The sequence below is a fragment of the Acomys minous genome (genome assembly GCF_964271855.1).
Source record: "Acomys minous genome assembly, chromosome: 2".
NCBI classification, from domain to species: Eukaryota; Metazoa; Chordata; class Mammalia; order Rodentia; family Muridae; genus Acomys; species Acomys minous.
Genome location: NC_140484.1, coordinates 130,865,115 through 130,881,510, shown reverse-complemented (window position 1 = coordinate 130,881,510; position 16,396 = coordinate 130,865,115). Strand labels below are relative to the sequence as shown.

The 16,396-nt window shown below is 37.7% G+C and overlaps 1 protein-coding gene across 11 annotated transcripts in view; it reads left to right on the top strand.

Moving 5' to 3' along the window:
• Positions 1-16,396, top strand: part of EMSY (EMSY transcriptional repressor, BRCA2 interacting) — a 76,183-nt gene that overhangs the window by 37,548 nt on the left and 22,239 nt on the right. For all 11 annotated transcript variants that reach the window (XM_084773968.1, XM_084773975.1, XM_084773970.1 and 8 more), the window contains 5 exons: positions 1,335-1,484; positions 3,442-3,612; positions 9,361-9,497; positions 12,329-12,502; positions 14,589-14,787. In XM_084773968.1, coding sequence (XP_084630094.1) covers positions 1,335-1,484; positions 3,442-3,612; positions 9,361-9,497; positions 12,329-12,502; positions 14,589-14,787 — 831 coding nt within the window. The remainder of the gene's footprint in view (positions 1-1,334; positions 1,485-3,441; positions 3,613-9,360; positions 9,498-12,328; positions 12,503-14,588; positions 14,788-16,396) is intronic.

Genomic DNA, 16,396 nt, shown 5'->3' with positions numbered 1-16,396 from the left:
TCCAGACGTTTGTTTCCATGGTGATTCTAAATTCTGCCAAACTGCCAGTCCTGATACACCATCATACCATGCCATTCTTAATTTTCTCTATGAAAATGTTTTGTTTTATGTATTTTCTTTAAAGATGAGAGTGGAGAAATGGCATTACATTTTTCTTCTTTAGTTACCACTGATTTAAAAGTGTAGTGAGCATAATATCTCATACATTTTAATGAAAACTTTGTGCTTGGAAAACTGATATAAACATCATAGCATCGTAAATAAAATGTAAAAAAATTAAAATGTATGCTGGGTCTGGTGGCTCATGCCTATGATCCCAGCACTCTGTGAGTTCGAGGCCAGCCTGGTCTACAGAGTGAGTTCCAGGACAGCCAAGGCTACACAGAGAAACCCTGTCTTGAGAAACAAACAAACAAGGTAGAAAAGTTGTAACGTAACTTTCTTAACATTTTTATATTTATTGTACATTGCTTTGTGTTCTTTTCACATTCATGTTTTATGTAGGTGCGGTACTGATGAAGCCGTTTTTGGCAGTCTATATTTGATAAAGTGAAGTATTAAAATACTTTTTATAGAAAGCCACTTAAGGTCTTCAGGTAGAGCACTGGCCTAGCATGTATGAACCCCTGGGTTCAACAGTTCCAACAACAAACAAAGCAAGGAAGCTTTTGTTCGTTCGTTTGTTTTAGGCTGAGCATGGTGGCACACATCTGTAATCCCAGCACTCAGGAGATAGAGGCAGTAGACTCTGTACTTCCAGGCCAGCCTGGCTACTCAGTGAGTTCCAGGCCAGACACTATCTCATACGAAACAATGAAAATTGAGACAGCACTTTAAAAAAACCAAACAAAAATTGTTCTTAGCCTATTAAGTTTTTATCAGCTTTTTATGTCAGTTCAAAGAGTCATGAAAAATCTTGGTTGCTGAGAATCTGGAAGGGCTGTGTGGACTGCTTTTGACATCTTATGCCAGTCCTTTTTTCTCAAATACTTGTTTGGAACAGATTACTTGCTTTTGCTAACTAGTTTGAAAGCTCATATGTACACTACCATGTAGAAAAGTCCAGGTTTAGCTTTTTTTTTTAATTTTAATTTTAATTTTTTTAGGTTTAGCTTTCTTTAAGAAATCTTTTAATGTAATATAGCTACATTCTTGAATTGGGAGAATTAAGGAAAGAGGAATTTGAACAATGGAAGCGTAAAGTTTCATCAGTGTTACAAAGGCATCTATCTCTAGGGTAGGACTCAGTAAGTGTGTGTGACTGTTGCCCTGTTGGGCTAAGTGGCAGTTTTAAAACATTATTTGTACTGAGATTTATCTTTTTTTTCCCAAAGGTGTTAAAATCATCACACAGCAGGTTCAACCAAGTAAAATCTTACCCAAACCAGTGACTGCAACTCTACCCACCAGTAGCAATTCCCCAATTATGGTGGTTAGCAGTAATGGTGCAATTATGACAACTAAACTGGTAACTACTCCTACTGGTAAGTTTCACAAGCATCAGTCCATGCATTCATGTCATCAAATAACTTCCCATCCCAGCAGTGTGTGCTACATCGCACATCTAGGAACTGAGACAATTCTACAAAGAAGTCCTTTTTTATTTTGTTTAGAGACAGAGTCTGTTGCCTAGAATTCTCTATGTAGCTGAGGTTGACCTTGAACTCGTTCTTGATCCTTCTGCCCCCACCTCCTGAATGCTGGGACTACAGGTGTGCGCCACCACACAGGTTTATAAGTTTCTGGGGATCAAACCAAGGGCCTGGTGCATGCGAGGCAAGCTCTCTACTAAGCAGCTTTCAAAAGATCTTTCTTGACTCCCTCTCTTCCTGTCCCGATCCTGAGGTTAGTTCTCTTTTGATAAATATTTTTCAGTCTTGTCCTTTTTCCTTATTGTAGTTACTCCGGTTTCTACCTACCCTGTTGCTTGTTGGATTGTTTTATTCATATTAGACAATAAGTCTTATGGGATCAAGGGAACAAATCCATTATTCACCACATATAGGTGCTCATTCAGGGTTTGTTGAGTAACTGAAAACATGGCCCAACTCACAAGGTTGTTACTCATGGGGTTAAGAGTTCATGCTGGATTATAGTGTAATAAGTTGCCTAGGCTGATGGAAGCATGTTACTGTTTTAGAGAAAAGAGCACAATCAGCCTGTGCTTGAGGTGGTAACAATGTAGAATGTTTTAAATTACCACCCTTTGTGAACTTTGTAAGTATTAAATGATATCAAGTCAGGAGCTAAGAAGATAACTCAGTGGGTAAAAGCACTGGTTAAGACCTTAACATTAGTGTAAGGAACTGTGTTCAAATCCCCAGAACCTATATAAAAGCTAGACCCATAGCAGTACTGACTCATGGTTCTGTGTTTACAGTGCAGCAAGTGTTAAAATCATTCAAAGTATTCATACTTTATATACCCTTATACCGTGTTGACTTTGCACTAGCTTCCCCCCACCCCCACCCCCGTTCAGATGTATGCTGTGTTTAGTCTAATTCTTAGTGGTCTTCTCAATCTCAAGGTAGTAGTGGTTATAAGTTTTTAAACTTCCTAAACTGGGTATTTTGGAAATGTCTGTCATGTGGTCTCTGAGTCTCATTTCAGTGTAAGCAAATGTCATCTTAGTCTTTTCTGGTTTTCCTCTTCATTTTCCCTGGGGGTAATTTTCCTTTAGGAATAGTCTTTCTGAGTTCCTAGCTTTTTAAGAAACTGCAACAGATACATCTGCTTAGTGTTTAATCTCTCCTTGGGAAAGAGAAAGCCGTAGAAGTAGTGGGGAGGGGTAGACAATCCTTTGAGAGAGACGTAAAGATAAATCTTCTAACGGGTCAGTTAAAGTTGAAGAAATGTGCAGATAGAGATATTTTAGGCTAACAACTGTTCCTTGCAATTCTTGGCAGTTTCAACTATATCTGTAGAAAAATGATGGCCTGATCCTTTAAAAGATGGAAATCTCTTTAGAAAGTAGCACAGAATAAAAAAACAGAAATGTCGTAAAAATTTTATGTAAATAATATTGCCTTATTTGCTGCATGGTGACATTGGGTTTGGCTATGGGACAGCATCAGACAGATACAGGGACCTTACTATCTATAACGGAAACCCTTACAATGCTTTGGCAGGAAGATGGTTACATTTAAGCTTTGACATAAAACTAGTAGAAGAAGGGGAGGGCTCTGCCTTTCCTTGGACTGGTAATTTGACACGATACATCACAAAGTTTTATATGTAAAGTTAATTTAAATTGACTTGGTATTGCTTCTTGCTATTCATGTTGAAAACTGCTGTAAAATTGTAAATGAATGTCTTGATGTCTTGCAATTGCATTTTCAAATTAACGTGATATAGCTGACATTGAACTATAATGAAGTATACGATTATCATTCTTTTTATAAGTATTGACAGATTTTTCTTTTCACTACTTTCTTCCTGTAGGTACTCAGGCAACCTATACCCGGCCGACCGTGAGCCCATCCTTAGGCCGTGTAGCCACAACCCCTGGAGCCGCAACCTATGTGAAAACTACCAGTGGTAGCATCATTACTGTAGTACCCAAGTCATTAGCTACCTTGGGAGGCAAGATAATTAGCAGTAATATTGTTTCTGGTAGGTATGTTTAGAATATGTTAAAACCATGGTAATATTTGGTTAGAAGGAAAGCTGTGCTTCTCTACAGCAGGGCTCTATTAATAGCAGTTTTTGCTTCAAAATGTGATGCCTTGTTTTCAGTCCTTATATGTAGTGATTAAATAGTTTTTAGTTTTAGTATTAAAGCTTTTAATAAGTCTAAAGTTGAAGGGGCATCTAGTTTTAACTCACAATGTGAAGATTAGTTTGTGTTTGCGTAGTGATTTTTTTTTATTTAAAAAATAGTCTCACTTTGACAACCCTGTTTGACTTTATATAACTTGATATTGTGCCAACACTAGAGACATGGATTTAGAGGTCACATAAAGATGTCCAGTGCCTGCAAAGGGGATAATGGAATTGTATTTGCATCTGAATATATTTCAGCAATGTAGTTTGGATTTTTCAGTTACGGTGTCACTTTAGCTTATTAAACAAAAAAATATTTGATTATCTTACTTTCTTTTCACCATTTATGCTATTTGATTTTTAAAAATATTTTACTTAGATAGTAAAACTAACCCTCTGCCTATTTATTGGTATGCTGGAACAGTACCTGGTTTTCATTGGCTCTTTACTCTTTACAGTATTTGGGTTATAGATTCTGAAGTGGAATGTTAATGTGGCACTTGATTTCATTGATTATTATTTTTAATTAAAATTATGTAAATGATCTGATTAAGCAAAACTTGTGGACTTTAGCTGTCTACTATTTTTGTAGACTAGTCATGTTTTGTCTGTCCCGGGTGAGTTCTAACATTTTTAAAGTGAAAGGAATAAAGTTCCTGGCAGTAATTGGATATTGCTGATAACTCAGAGAATGGAAAAAAGCAGAGCAGAGCATGGTGTTGACATAAAGCTCTGTATTCAAAGCTGTTAATTTTGGCTCCACTCTTAAATGTAAGTAAGGAAAACGTAGTGTTTGCCAACCAGAGGAGGGGAAGAGGTCATTGTGCAGTAGCTTTTAAGTGGACATTTAAGTAATACAGTTAATACTTTAACTTACTATTTGATACTATTTTTATTAATATAAAGCTCTTTCTCAAACATATTTCAGAAAGTTGACCTTCCTTGGAGGGTAGCTTTTTATGAGTTTGAACAGCTTTCTTACATGTATCTGCATCCATAGTACTGTATAGTTTGCAGGTGTGTCTAGGTGTTGTGACATCTCTTTTAGGACCTTATTCATGATGTAGCTTCTGGGTGCTAAATTAATGTAAGTATGCGCAGCCTAGAAGCAGAGATTTGATCTGATACCTACCTGTGCGCACACGCATGCACACCCACATGCATGCGCGCACATACTATTCACCTTTGTATTACAGAAGAAACTACTCATGGTTAGTTGCTATTTCATGTGCTAGGTGGCATGAGAAGAATTAGTAAAGTCCTCCAGCTTTCCAGCATTGTAGGATATACTGGCTTAGAGTTAAAACAGTTTAACTTGGGGCAAATACTTTCACAATCTTTCCTTAAAAAATAAATAGTGCTTTTACTTTATATTCTTGCTGTCCTATGACACTGAGATTATAGTATAGTAATTTAAAAAGTCTATTCATCATCAACTTCAGCAAATTTAGATACATTTCCACCATCTATGAGCAGCTGGTGGGTTCTGATTTCCCTCTCCCACACAAATGAAGTATTTTTGCCAAAACATTTTCAGACATTTGGCTGCAAGAATAGAAGATTTTAGAACAAAAGAAAAAAAGAACTCTCATTATGTGGGACTTTAGAAAGGTCCAAGAAAAAGTAATCTATGTTTTGTGTAAATGTTTACATGTATATTTTAAATTTTATTTTTTATTAGCAATTTACATATTTTTCCATATCAGTAAATGCATTTGGACTACCCCATGGTTATGTAATATTCTCTTGCGTGCCATAATTTAGTCATATTCTTACTATTGAATGATTTAGATGGTTTATAGGTGTGGGTTTTTTGACTTTCAGTTTTTTTCTTCTTCTTTGGTTATTGTAAATAATCCTGTGGTGAACATATATAAACTATTTGTGAAGCTCTTGCTTCTTTTGTATAACACCTTAGAAGGCAGGTTATATTTCCCATAGTATTTTCTAGAAAAATTGTATTTTAATTTTTATTAGAAACAAATGGAAACTATGTGATTTATATGCATATATATCAGATAACTCTCAGATTTATACTTTTTTGTGAACATTCTTGAGTGTTCATTGTAGAAGTATACTCACTCTATGCCTAGGTTTGGTTCCTTTAGAAATGAACTCATTGTCTTGCTTCTAAGGGCATTTTGAAGACTTGGGACAAGACTTGATGGTGACTCCTTTAATCTTCCCAGTGTCTAAGCAAGGAGCTGTTGTTTGTGTACTTTGTGTACTTTTTTACTTATTTATTACACAAAAACCAAGATAAGGTGATTTGAGAGTCTGTGGTTAGTAGGAGCTAAGCCAGTAAATGTAGTAAGTCAACACACCATAATGTTGTAACGGTTTCCCCTTTTGGGGTGCTCTGCAAACACTGCACCACTAAGAACTCCTTAGTACGTCTTTCCCCACACCATTTAACGTTATATTTTGAAGCGGTTCTTGCTGTGTTGCTCCGGCTGAACTAGAGCTTGTGATCCTCCTGCCTGCGTCACTCACTAGCGTAGTATAGGCTTACACCACCAAGCCTGCCTGTAATCATTTGAGGTTTTCATAGTTGGAGACCGGATCTCACTATGTATTCTAAGCTGGCCACACACCAGCTATGTAGCCTAGGCTGTCTTTGAACTTGCAGGTCTTTTGCCTCTGCAGTTTACAAACATTCTGAAAACAGAAAAAAGAATCTATGGGATGCATCATTATTATCAGAGTCTATTGTGATCCAAATTGATTTGTGTTTCTATCCTTTCTAAGTATAACCTCCGTAGGTAGGTTCTCTGAAATTCCAGATTCTCTGTGTGGTGCTGTGATACATAAACATGTACATAGGGTTCAGTGTGTGCCCTAAAAAATGAAAATGGACTACAGAGGAAGCCCAGCCAGGACACCTGCCTAGTGTGAGCCCTGGGCTTGCTTCCCAGAACTGCGAAAAGGAAACACCAACAAAACAAAACAAACAACTAAAGATGCTAACCAGCTTTTGCGTGTTCTGCTGTATTATAAAACTGTAGACCTGCTACAATGAAAGCTTAGTCATGGCCTTCTTTTCTTCTTTTTGAACATGTAATGCTTCTTTACATACATTTCTCCTTAAGTGAAACATATACACTGGAATTTCAGGCATCTAGTATTGGTCATTCTAGAAAAGAGTGATGTTCTGTTTTAATATAGTGTTATGCTTGTTATTTCCTGATAGTCCCTTTTCTCCCATTTTGTATTATTGGCCCTTCCTCTGCTGCCCCCACCCCATGGCCTCCCATTGCTTAATTTGGTTAAGCTGGTAGACTTGATTTATGACTGTCTCCTAATTGACAAACCTTTATAGTGGGAGAGATAGATATTTTAGTACATACAAATAAAAACAGTTGGAAAAATGGCTCAGTGGTTAAGAGTGGTGACTGCTCTTCTAGAAGACCAGGGTTCAATTCCCAATACCCACATGGCAGCTCACAACTATCTGTAACTACAGTTCCAGGGGATCTGATGCCCTCACAAGAGACATACATGCATGCAAGCAAGACACCAATTCATAGAAGATACAAATAAATTAATCATTAAAAAAGTCTTATCTTAAAAAAAATGACCCTTATGGTTTGGTGTTAATTTAAAAGCATAGTTCATGTCTCTTTGAGGTAGTGTTTATAAAAACACTTTCATTATCAATATTTGATAACTTTTTAGTGTCTAAAATGGCCTACATAATCATATATGAGGAATTAGAATTAATCAAGAGTTAAAGTTGGTTTAAGTGAAAAATGTGGTTTATAATTGTGTACTTATTCACGGAGTATTTGAAGCCGTTGTAAAGCTAGTTGGTAGATGCAAGTGCTTTCCTATGGGCCTCCTGAGTGGCGACTCAGACTGATGAGACCCTGGGCAATATAGTAAATGTACTGTGAAGATTTACAACACGATTGCCCCAATTTAATTGTTTCCTCATTCTTTAAAAATATTTTTTAGATTTATTTTATGTATGAGTGTTTTGACTGCTTATAATACACAGACACACACACACAAGTGTGTGTGTGTGTGTGTGTGTGTGTGTGTGTGTGTGTGTGTGTGTGTGTTCAGCATGATGCCTGCAGAGATCAGAAGAGGGTATCAGATCTCTTGGAACTAATATTGCAGATGCTTATGAGCCACGCTGGGTGCTGCAACTGCCCTCTGATCCTCTGCAAGAGCAACAAGGCCTTGACCTCTGAGCCATCTCCCTGGCCCCTTCTGAGTAATTCTTAGAACTAGAATCTTCTTATTCTTGGTGTAAGATTATTCCATCTGAAATTCTAATAAGAAATGTTACTATTTTTCCAGTGGAAAATATAAAAATTTATATAATATATTTTGAGAATTTTATTAGGCGTGTTTTTATTGAGTGCCCGTTCTGTACTTAATCATTTACTGTAGAAAAATATGATCTGCCTGCTTTCTTTAGGCACAGAAATTTTAGGAGCAAAAATAGAATCAGGCCTAATATGCTTAATGTGAAATCATCACACTCATGGGAAGGTGTATATTGGCTAATCTTTAAAAATCTGTCAGAGCTGGGTGTGGTTGGTGCATGCCTGTAATTCCAGCATTTGGGGAGACAGAAGCAGGCGGATCGCTGAGTTTAAGGCCAGCCTGTTCTATAAAGTGAGTATGGGATAGCCAATGCTACACAGAGAAACCAGTTTTTCAAGACTGAAAAACAAGCAGACACACAAATGTGTCAGAACTTTGGAAGTTCCGTACAGGAGTTTGGGCTTTATGGGATAGGCAGTGGGATGCCTCAGAGTTTGCCTATAGTTTATGATGTTTCTTGGGAGCAGGAGGAACTAATTTGGTTAAATTGATAGACTAAGGGCCTGAACCTGCTATTTTTGTTTATTGGTTTTATTATTTATGTGAGGGTTGGGTAGGAGTGCCAAGGCCAGAGGACAACTTGTAGGAACTAGTTCTATCCTTTTCCCATGTGGGGCCTAAGGACTGCATTTACTCATAGGGCATGGTGAGCACTGCTGCTACCTGCTGCTCCACCCTGACAGCCCACATGTAGGGTTGTGACAGCAGGGGAAACTTGAAAACAGATACAGTAGGGGTTAGGAATACTCAATTTAGTCTGTTTCTGATTCTTGCTGTAAAAGTTTTCATTTAGAATGTTGAGTTTTGTATGGAATGTCCAAACTGTAAGATAGAGATGCTTGACATGAAGGAATTGGGAAGCAGAGGAGAGCAGTGTTGGCTACACTTTGCCTGGATATCACTTTTTAGATCATTTAAAGATGTTACTGATGAACTGAGATCATTCACATACGCAATAAAAATTACCAAGTAATTGCCACCCTCTTTGCTAAACACAGAGGAGTCAGTGACATGAAACATGGTGAAATTCTGTCTCAAAAACCTTAAGTAGAAAACAAAAACCCAGTCAGTTCTTAAAGTGTATCATTCCAGGATGATTTAATAGTTACTATTCCAAGTCTTCATTTTTGTCCTTAGGACCGCACTGAGGTCACCTAAAGTTGACTTTGTTTAGACATGTATTACCTGTATACATCATAAACAGAAACAACCAAGTGTCACTAGTCCTTAACTCAGGCCTCCTTTTCTTCCCCCTTCTCTAAGGAACGACTACCAAAATCACTACAATCCCAATGACTTCCAAGCCCAATGTGATTGTTGTACAAAAGACTACAGGAAAAGGAACGACCATTCAAGGCCTCCCTGGCAAAAACGTTGTCACAACATTGCTAAATGCTGGAGTAAGTAAGACCTTGAACATACACAGTAATCCACTAAGCAGTTTAAAGGCCATCTACACAAAAATTCCCTTAGGACATCAGAACCCCACTGGTTCTGGATGGAGTGGCTTGATTCTCTACTGCGGTGATAGAATAACCTTAATCATCAGCTGATGCCATTTTTCACAGTGATCTGAAAACACGTGCTCATACTTGTTCATAGCAAGGTGGCTTGTGACTATGAGTTGAGTGTTTAGTTTCCTTTAAATGGAGAATTCTACTGGCTTAGCTACAGGAAGCCTTGGAACAATTTTATTCCTGCTTATGGCCAGTTAATAAGCATTTGGCTTAGGCTGCACAAAGAGAAACATTTGCATTTAAAATAAAATTAATAGATGGGGATTTGTTACTTAAGGGGACTGGTTTGTTGTTATGTTTTTATTTTTCCCAATTTAGGTTCTGAAGGCAATATTAAGGGGTTGGAGGTAGACACATTTAGGTTTTGTGTCTCGTTGTTGTAGTTTGACCTCTAGTGACTTATTTAACCACTGTAATCTTTTATTTCTTCATGTCTGTGTTGGGGTGATGACAGGTTTTTTTCGAAAGTGCTTAGAACAGTGTCTAACACATGGGAAGTTCTGTCATTGGTTTCTTACCTATCTTGGTATTTAAGCACTCTGACTTAGCTTCTTTAACCTCTCCTCACCTCACTAGAAGACAGAGATCTTTCATTTTAAGGAGACCATAAAAGCTTATGTATCACAGTCTTTTATAATGCCCAAAGAAGTCCAGATTAGGCCTTCCCTGAGTTCACATTAGCAAACCCAACAGGAAAGCCAGGGTTCTGTAGTACTTGGATTTAGAAAAGGGTGTGTTATCTGCTGCGGGAGATCAAAGAGTCATGGGTGATTTTTTGCTAGTAGATACTTGACTAATAGTTTGACAGGCAATGCTAGTAAAATGAGCAGATCAACCTATGGGGCCGTCATCTTCAGCATGTGCTTATACCCCCACCCCCACCCCTGCCACCTCCCCCCCATCTCCCCCACCGGCATCCTGTACAGGCCCAATACACATGAGCATTCTCAGATGACATCCTGCAAGCTGGTTTTGTGTGGATCATAGTACTTGGACAGACTGGTAAGCCATTTACAGATCAGCAGGTTGAATTGGAGCTCTTTCCGGGAATGCTGCTGCTAGCAGTATGTAAGAGTTGAAATAACTACCAGACTGGAGACACTTTGCCCTTTGGATAATTGTAGTTGATAGTTAGTTTTATAATTTTTAGACTTGGATTTAGATCTGAATTCTCAATGGCTGTTTTTTAGACAGTTCACCTGATTGCTTTCAGTTTACCAATTGCTAAGTTTGAAAGCCACACATCTATGATGATAACTAAAAATTAAGAAAACTGATAATGTAAAAATTGCCAACTCAAGCCAGACGGTGGTGGCACACACCTTTAATTCCAGCACTTGGGAGGCAGAGGCAGGTGGATTGCTGTGAGTTTGAGGCCAGCCTGATCTACAAAGCGAGTCTAGGAGACCAAGGCTACACAGAGAAACCCTGTCTCGAAAAACCAAAATAAATAAATAAATTGCCAACTCTTTTTTAATTTTATGAACTTTAATTAGAAAATAATAAAATTACTGTATTTTAAATTCAAATAAAACTGAGGTTAAAAATATGACCAGAAGATGGTACTTCAGAAGAAAACAATAGGCTGAGGATATAGATTAGTGGTAGAACATTTGCTTAGCATTTATTAGGACCTGGGTTTAGTCTCCAGCAACATAACATGCACACACGCGCGTACACACACACACATACACACACACACACACACACACACACACACACACACACACACACACACACACACACACACATGCCCCAGGGGGAGGGAGAGGAAGGGAGGCAGACAGACAGGCAAATATGCAGGTGAAAATTCAGAAAATGGTGAAAGGTTAATGGGTGTAAATCTGTAATAGACTAAAGTGGTATTTTAACATACTAGGAAAACATGAAAAATGCTTTAAGTTTTCTTCCCTCTTTCATCCATACAACCTTAGGAAGAATGTTAATATCGTTGCTCTTTTCATTTTTCCCATACTTATTTATACAGACATCCTGCCATATACATTTATAATATATATCTGACATATTTTCTATGTATATCTTTATCTGCTTATATACTGCAGTTTTTTAAATTACATATTCACTTCAGATATATTAAAAGGTAAAAATGAGTGTGAGAGATGACCTGTAGTCTCAGACCTAACAGTTGTTAACATTTTAGTTATGTTCTTCCAGAAATCTCCATTTAATATAGGTATTCTTTGAATGGGATGGTATAAGACTTTAGATGTTCTTAGATGTGGTGATTTAAAAAAACTTACTCATCAGTAATAATTTCTTTTTTGGTGAGAAAGTTGGTCATATGACTTGTAATATTATTTCAACAAAGTCCAGGATTTTGTTTTTGTTTGGTTAATTTTGTTTTGTTTTTTGGTTATTTGAGACAGAGTTTCTCTATGTAGCCTTGGCTGTTCTGGACTCTTTGCAGACCAGGCTGGCCACAAACTCATAGAGATCTTCCCGCCTCTGCCTCCCTGAGTGTGGAGATTAAAGGAGTGCCACTGTGCCTGGCTAAGCTCAGTATTTTTTAATCACTTAGAAATCTTATACTTTGTTGTATAATCTACAGTCCTTTTCCCATCCTGGCAAAATCTGTGCTTTTTCAGTTAAAAGACAGTTGGGGTGTTTTTTTGTTTTTGTTTTTGTTTGTATTTATCATCTAAATGCATATATATATATATATAACTCTTAAATGATAATTGACTTCAATTTAGGGAGAAAAGACTCTTCAGACAGTGCCAACTGGAGCGAAGCCAGCTATAATTACTGCTACAAGACCCATCACCAAAATGATTGTAACACAGCCCAAAGGAATAGGTTCCACAGTCCAGCCAGCAGCTAAAATCATTCCAACAAAAATTGTCTATGGACAACAAGGGAAAACACAGGTATGCTATAAGATGTGCTGACTTTTCTTGGCTTTTGAATGCTTAAGATTCCTAGGTAGAAGTTTCTTCCTATCTCTATCTCATCTCTGTCTGTCTGTCTGTCTGTCTGCCTGCCTACCTACCTACCTCCTTCCTGTCTGACTGACTGACTGACTGACTGACTGACTGACTGTCTGTCTGTCTGTCTGTCTGTCTATCTATCTATCTATCTATCTATGCTGTGTTGAACTCACAGAGATCAGCCTGTGTCTGATAGGACTAAAGGCTTGTGCCACTATGTTGAGCCCAGGTAGAAATCAAGGAAAAGACCAACGGGTTGATAAGAAAAGAAATAGTTTTTTTTTTAAGTTAAGACTGAATGTATATTTATTAATCTGTTCCCAAAGCCTGTCTTTTCTTCATTACTTTTTAATATATCTGTCACATTGTGAGCAAAGGTAGGAAAGTGAATTCCCTTGGGATAAAATTTTTTGAAAATGCATGTGACTTTAGACCTGGGTAGCTGAGGAAGGAAGGAGCTCCAGAAGCTAGGACCTTCCTGTGAGCTGACAGGCCTGCATGGGTGCTGTTCTTACAAAAGTTTGCTGTATTCCAGCCTGCGGGTTAGGAGATAGTCTCTCATTGGTAGGCTACTCTTTACTTTGTAGGTGCTTTGACTACTTTTCTAAAACTGTCAAAGAAAGCAATATCAGCTTTTGTTGAGAAATAGAATCCTAGAGGTTAATTTTATATTAATTTATCTAAACTCATAGTTGGTCTTTGGAATCTGTTCCTTTAAAATTATAGCCAAATTGCTTATAAAAAATTAGTTTCGTGATAAGTCTAAATTATTTATTGAATTCAACAGTCATGACTTCATTTGTCTCACCATGTAAAGTATAACAGAAACCATATTTTTATTTTTAAACTCATGGAAATCAGTGGTTTATAATCTCATATGTGAATCAGTATTATTATTTTTGGTAGTGGTGGTGGTGGTAGTACTGGGGGTCAGTCAGTAGTTTTATTCCATGAATCCAATTAAATTCCTAGAGTTCAAATTTTGAAGGGAAATGTTTCAGTATGAAAACTTTTCCCATTTCACTATTTTGATGTCTGGGCTTTTAACTTTGCCAGCAGTTGACCTCTTGCAGCTTTCAATAGCACTTTACATCAGTTTCCTCTGTGGTTTCTTGACAGATGACTTAGATCTCCTGCAGTTTGCTTTTTGCAGGCGTGCCAGGAATTCATTGTTAAATGGATGGTTCCTTATTAAAAGAAACTTGACAAACAGTGGCTTGGACAAATTATAGTCTTAGTTTTATTCTGTTAATACAGGTTTAGAGAGGAAGCTCAAATACTTCGGTTAGAAAATCCTATTGAGTCAGTTTACTTGTTGTTTTATTTTGTTTTGTTGTTGTTTTTTTTTTTAACTTTAATTTTTTTTCTACCACTCAGCTTGTGGTTGTTACTGTGATAGATAGTGCTGGAAATGATTTCTGAAGTTAGATAAGAAAACCTGAAAATCTTGTCAGAATCATAGCTTTGGGAGACCAAGATGGCTCTGTGGTCATGAGTGCTTGCTGTCCCTGCAGAAGACCAGGGTTTTATCCCATGCACACCTACATTGGGGAGCTCACAACTGTTCTTACCTCCAGCCCCAGAGGATCCAAAACCCTCTTGTGGCCTCTGAGGGCACCCAGTTACATGTGCACATATGCATAAACACGTAGACATTAAAAAACAAAGAATTGTAGCTGTTGTGGTCTGGCCTAGACCACTTACAGTATTGAGCATAGCTTAGCTCTAGTTCATCTGTGGGTTGAATTAGTCTTTGATAAGCAATACTGTGCCAAAGCCTAATAATAAATATGCAGAATGCTAAGTTCTAAATTTGGAAAATGACCTGGGAGTTTAGCTTTTGTTGTTGTTTGTTTGTTATTTGAGACAGGATTTTTTTCTAGCCAAGCCTGGCTTCGAATTTGTGGCAGTCTCAAAGTCTCTGTCTCCCAAGTACTGAGTACAGGCACAAATCACCATGCACTGCTAGTTAGCATGTAAGTGTGCTCTGAAATTTTATCTGGGCATGTTTCTGCTTTTCTTCTAGGTCCTCATTAAACCCAAACCAGTGACATTTCAAGCTACAGTTGTTAGTGAACAAACAAGGCAGCTGGTAACAGAAACATTACAGCAAGCATCCAGGGTAGCAGAGGCCGGGAATTCATCTGCTCAGGAAGGAAAAGAAGAACCCCAGGGTTACACAGATAGTAGCTCCTCTTCCACGGAGTCTTCCCAGGGTTCCCAAGGTAAGTCTGATTGCACTTCTGATTATGCGAGCACTGATGATGTTGAGCCTCAGCTCCTAAAGAGTTGTTCCTTCTAGGGACTACAAACCAAACATGTATGCTGGAAGCTCTTTTGATTTGCCTTGATTTTATTTTATTTTATTTTTTTAGTTTATTTCATAAGTGAGCTGAAAATTTATTTTTGGTATAGCTTACCATTATTACTTTGGGTCAAATGTTCATCAAATCATTGATAGATTTCTTTTTTTTTTTAGATGATGGTATTTATCACATAGGCAGTATCAAGCAGAAATGTAATTTCCAAATGATAAATTTTATGTATTTTTCCTGTTTGGTTTGGGTAAATAGAGGAAGAAGTATACAAGAAAGGGAATGTGTTTTTAAAAATGATTATTGCTGAACCTTAAGAAAGAGTCAATCTAGGTGGCCAGACGTGAGCGCTAAGTGGGTGACTGTACATCCCAATTTGTATGGGCCTGAGTTTCTATCTGTTGTTCTGGCCTAATTATTAATAACATTTTCTTTAACTTTCTAAAGTATTCCAAGTGATAATCAGTGGTTATCCCAGTTATTAGAAGCTAGACAACACAGCAGGAGAGAATCTTCAGTATTGTTGTCAATATGACATTTTTCTAGAACATCTTTTATAATAGAAACTCATGGTCTAGCCCAAAGCTCTGAGACATTGTCTTCTGTTCATGTGATGCAGTTACCCTGACTGCCCTTGTTGGGTGCCGCAGACTGAGGATCCTGTGTCTGAAACGCTTGTAATGAGAAGTAGCTTGGGTTTCAGATTTTGTATTTGTGTGTGAGTGGTTTGTGTGTGAGAGAGACAGAAGGAAGGGGTGGGGAGAGGGAGAGGGAGGGAGGGAGAGAGGGAACATGTTTATATGAGATTCAAGTTCTAAACATGTTATTCATGTATGTTTCATATAAGCCTTATTCACTTAGTCTGAGGGTAAGGTTACAGGTTTTGGTTTTCCCCTACACCTGTGTTTTCACTGTGACCGTCGTGTGAGGTCAGATACGGGATTTCCTGCTAGTAGGGTCACTTTGCTCAGAGCGTTTCAGATCATGGAGCATTTTGGATTAGAGTTGTCGGTCTGTGTTTATGTGTGTGCTTATGCAATCTGATGCAGCTACTCAAAAACGTTCTTTTTTCTACTATTCTTCTCTTTTCCTTCTCTCTGCTTCTGTGTCAGCCTTGCTGGTATGCCTGGTGCTTTTTTAAAAAGCACTGTTAGAAAACACATCCCCCCCATATTATACAAACACTTCATTATTTTAATTCAGTGATACCCTCACATTAATTTTATATGGTTTACATTGCTGTTTGTTATTTGTTAACCATTATTTGTTGGTTTGTAATGTGTACTAAGAATAATGTTAGACGTATTAAGGTTGAGTAACAGTTCTTGCCCTCCCCTCCCCCCATTCCCTTAAAGATAAGGCTTCATATAGCCCAGTCTGGCTTTTAACTCTGAGGATGGTCTTCATCTCCCAAGTGCTGGGATTACAGGTGTGCTGCACTACACCTGGATAGTTCATGTGCTGTAGGAGCTTGAAATCTAGACTAGGATATTAGAAAACATTCATATACAATTGCAGT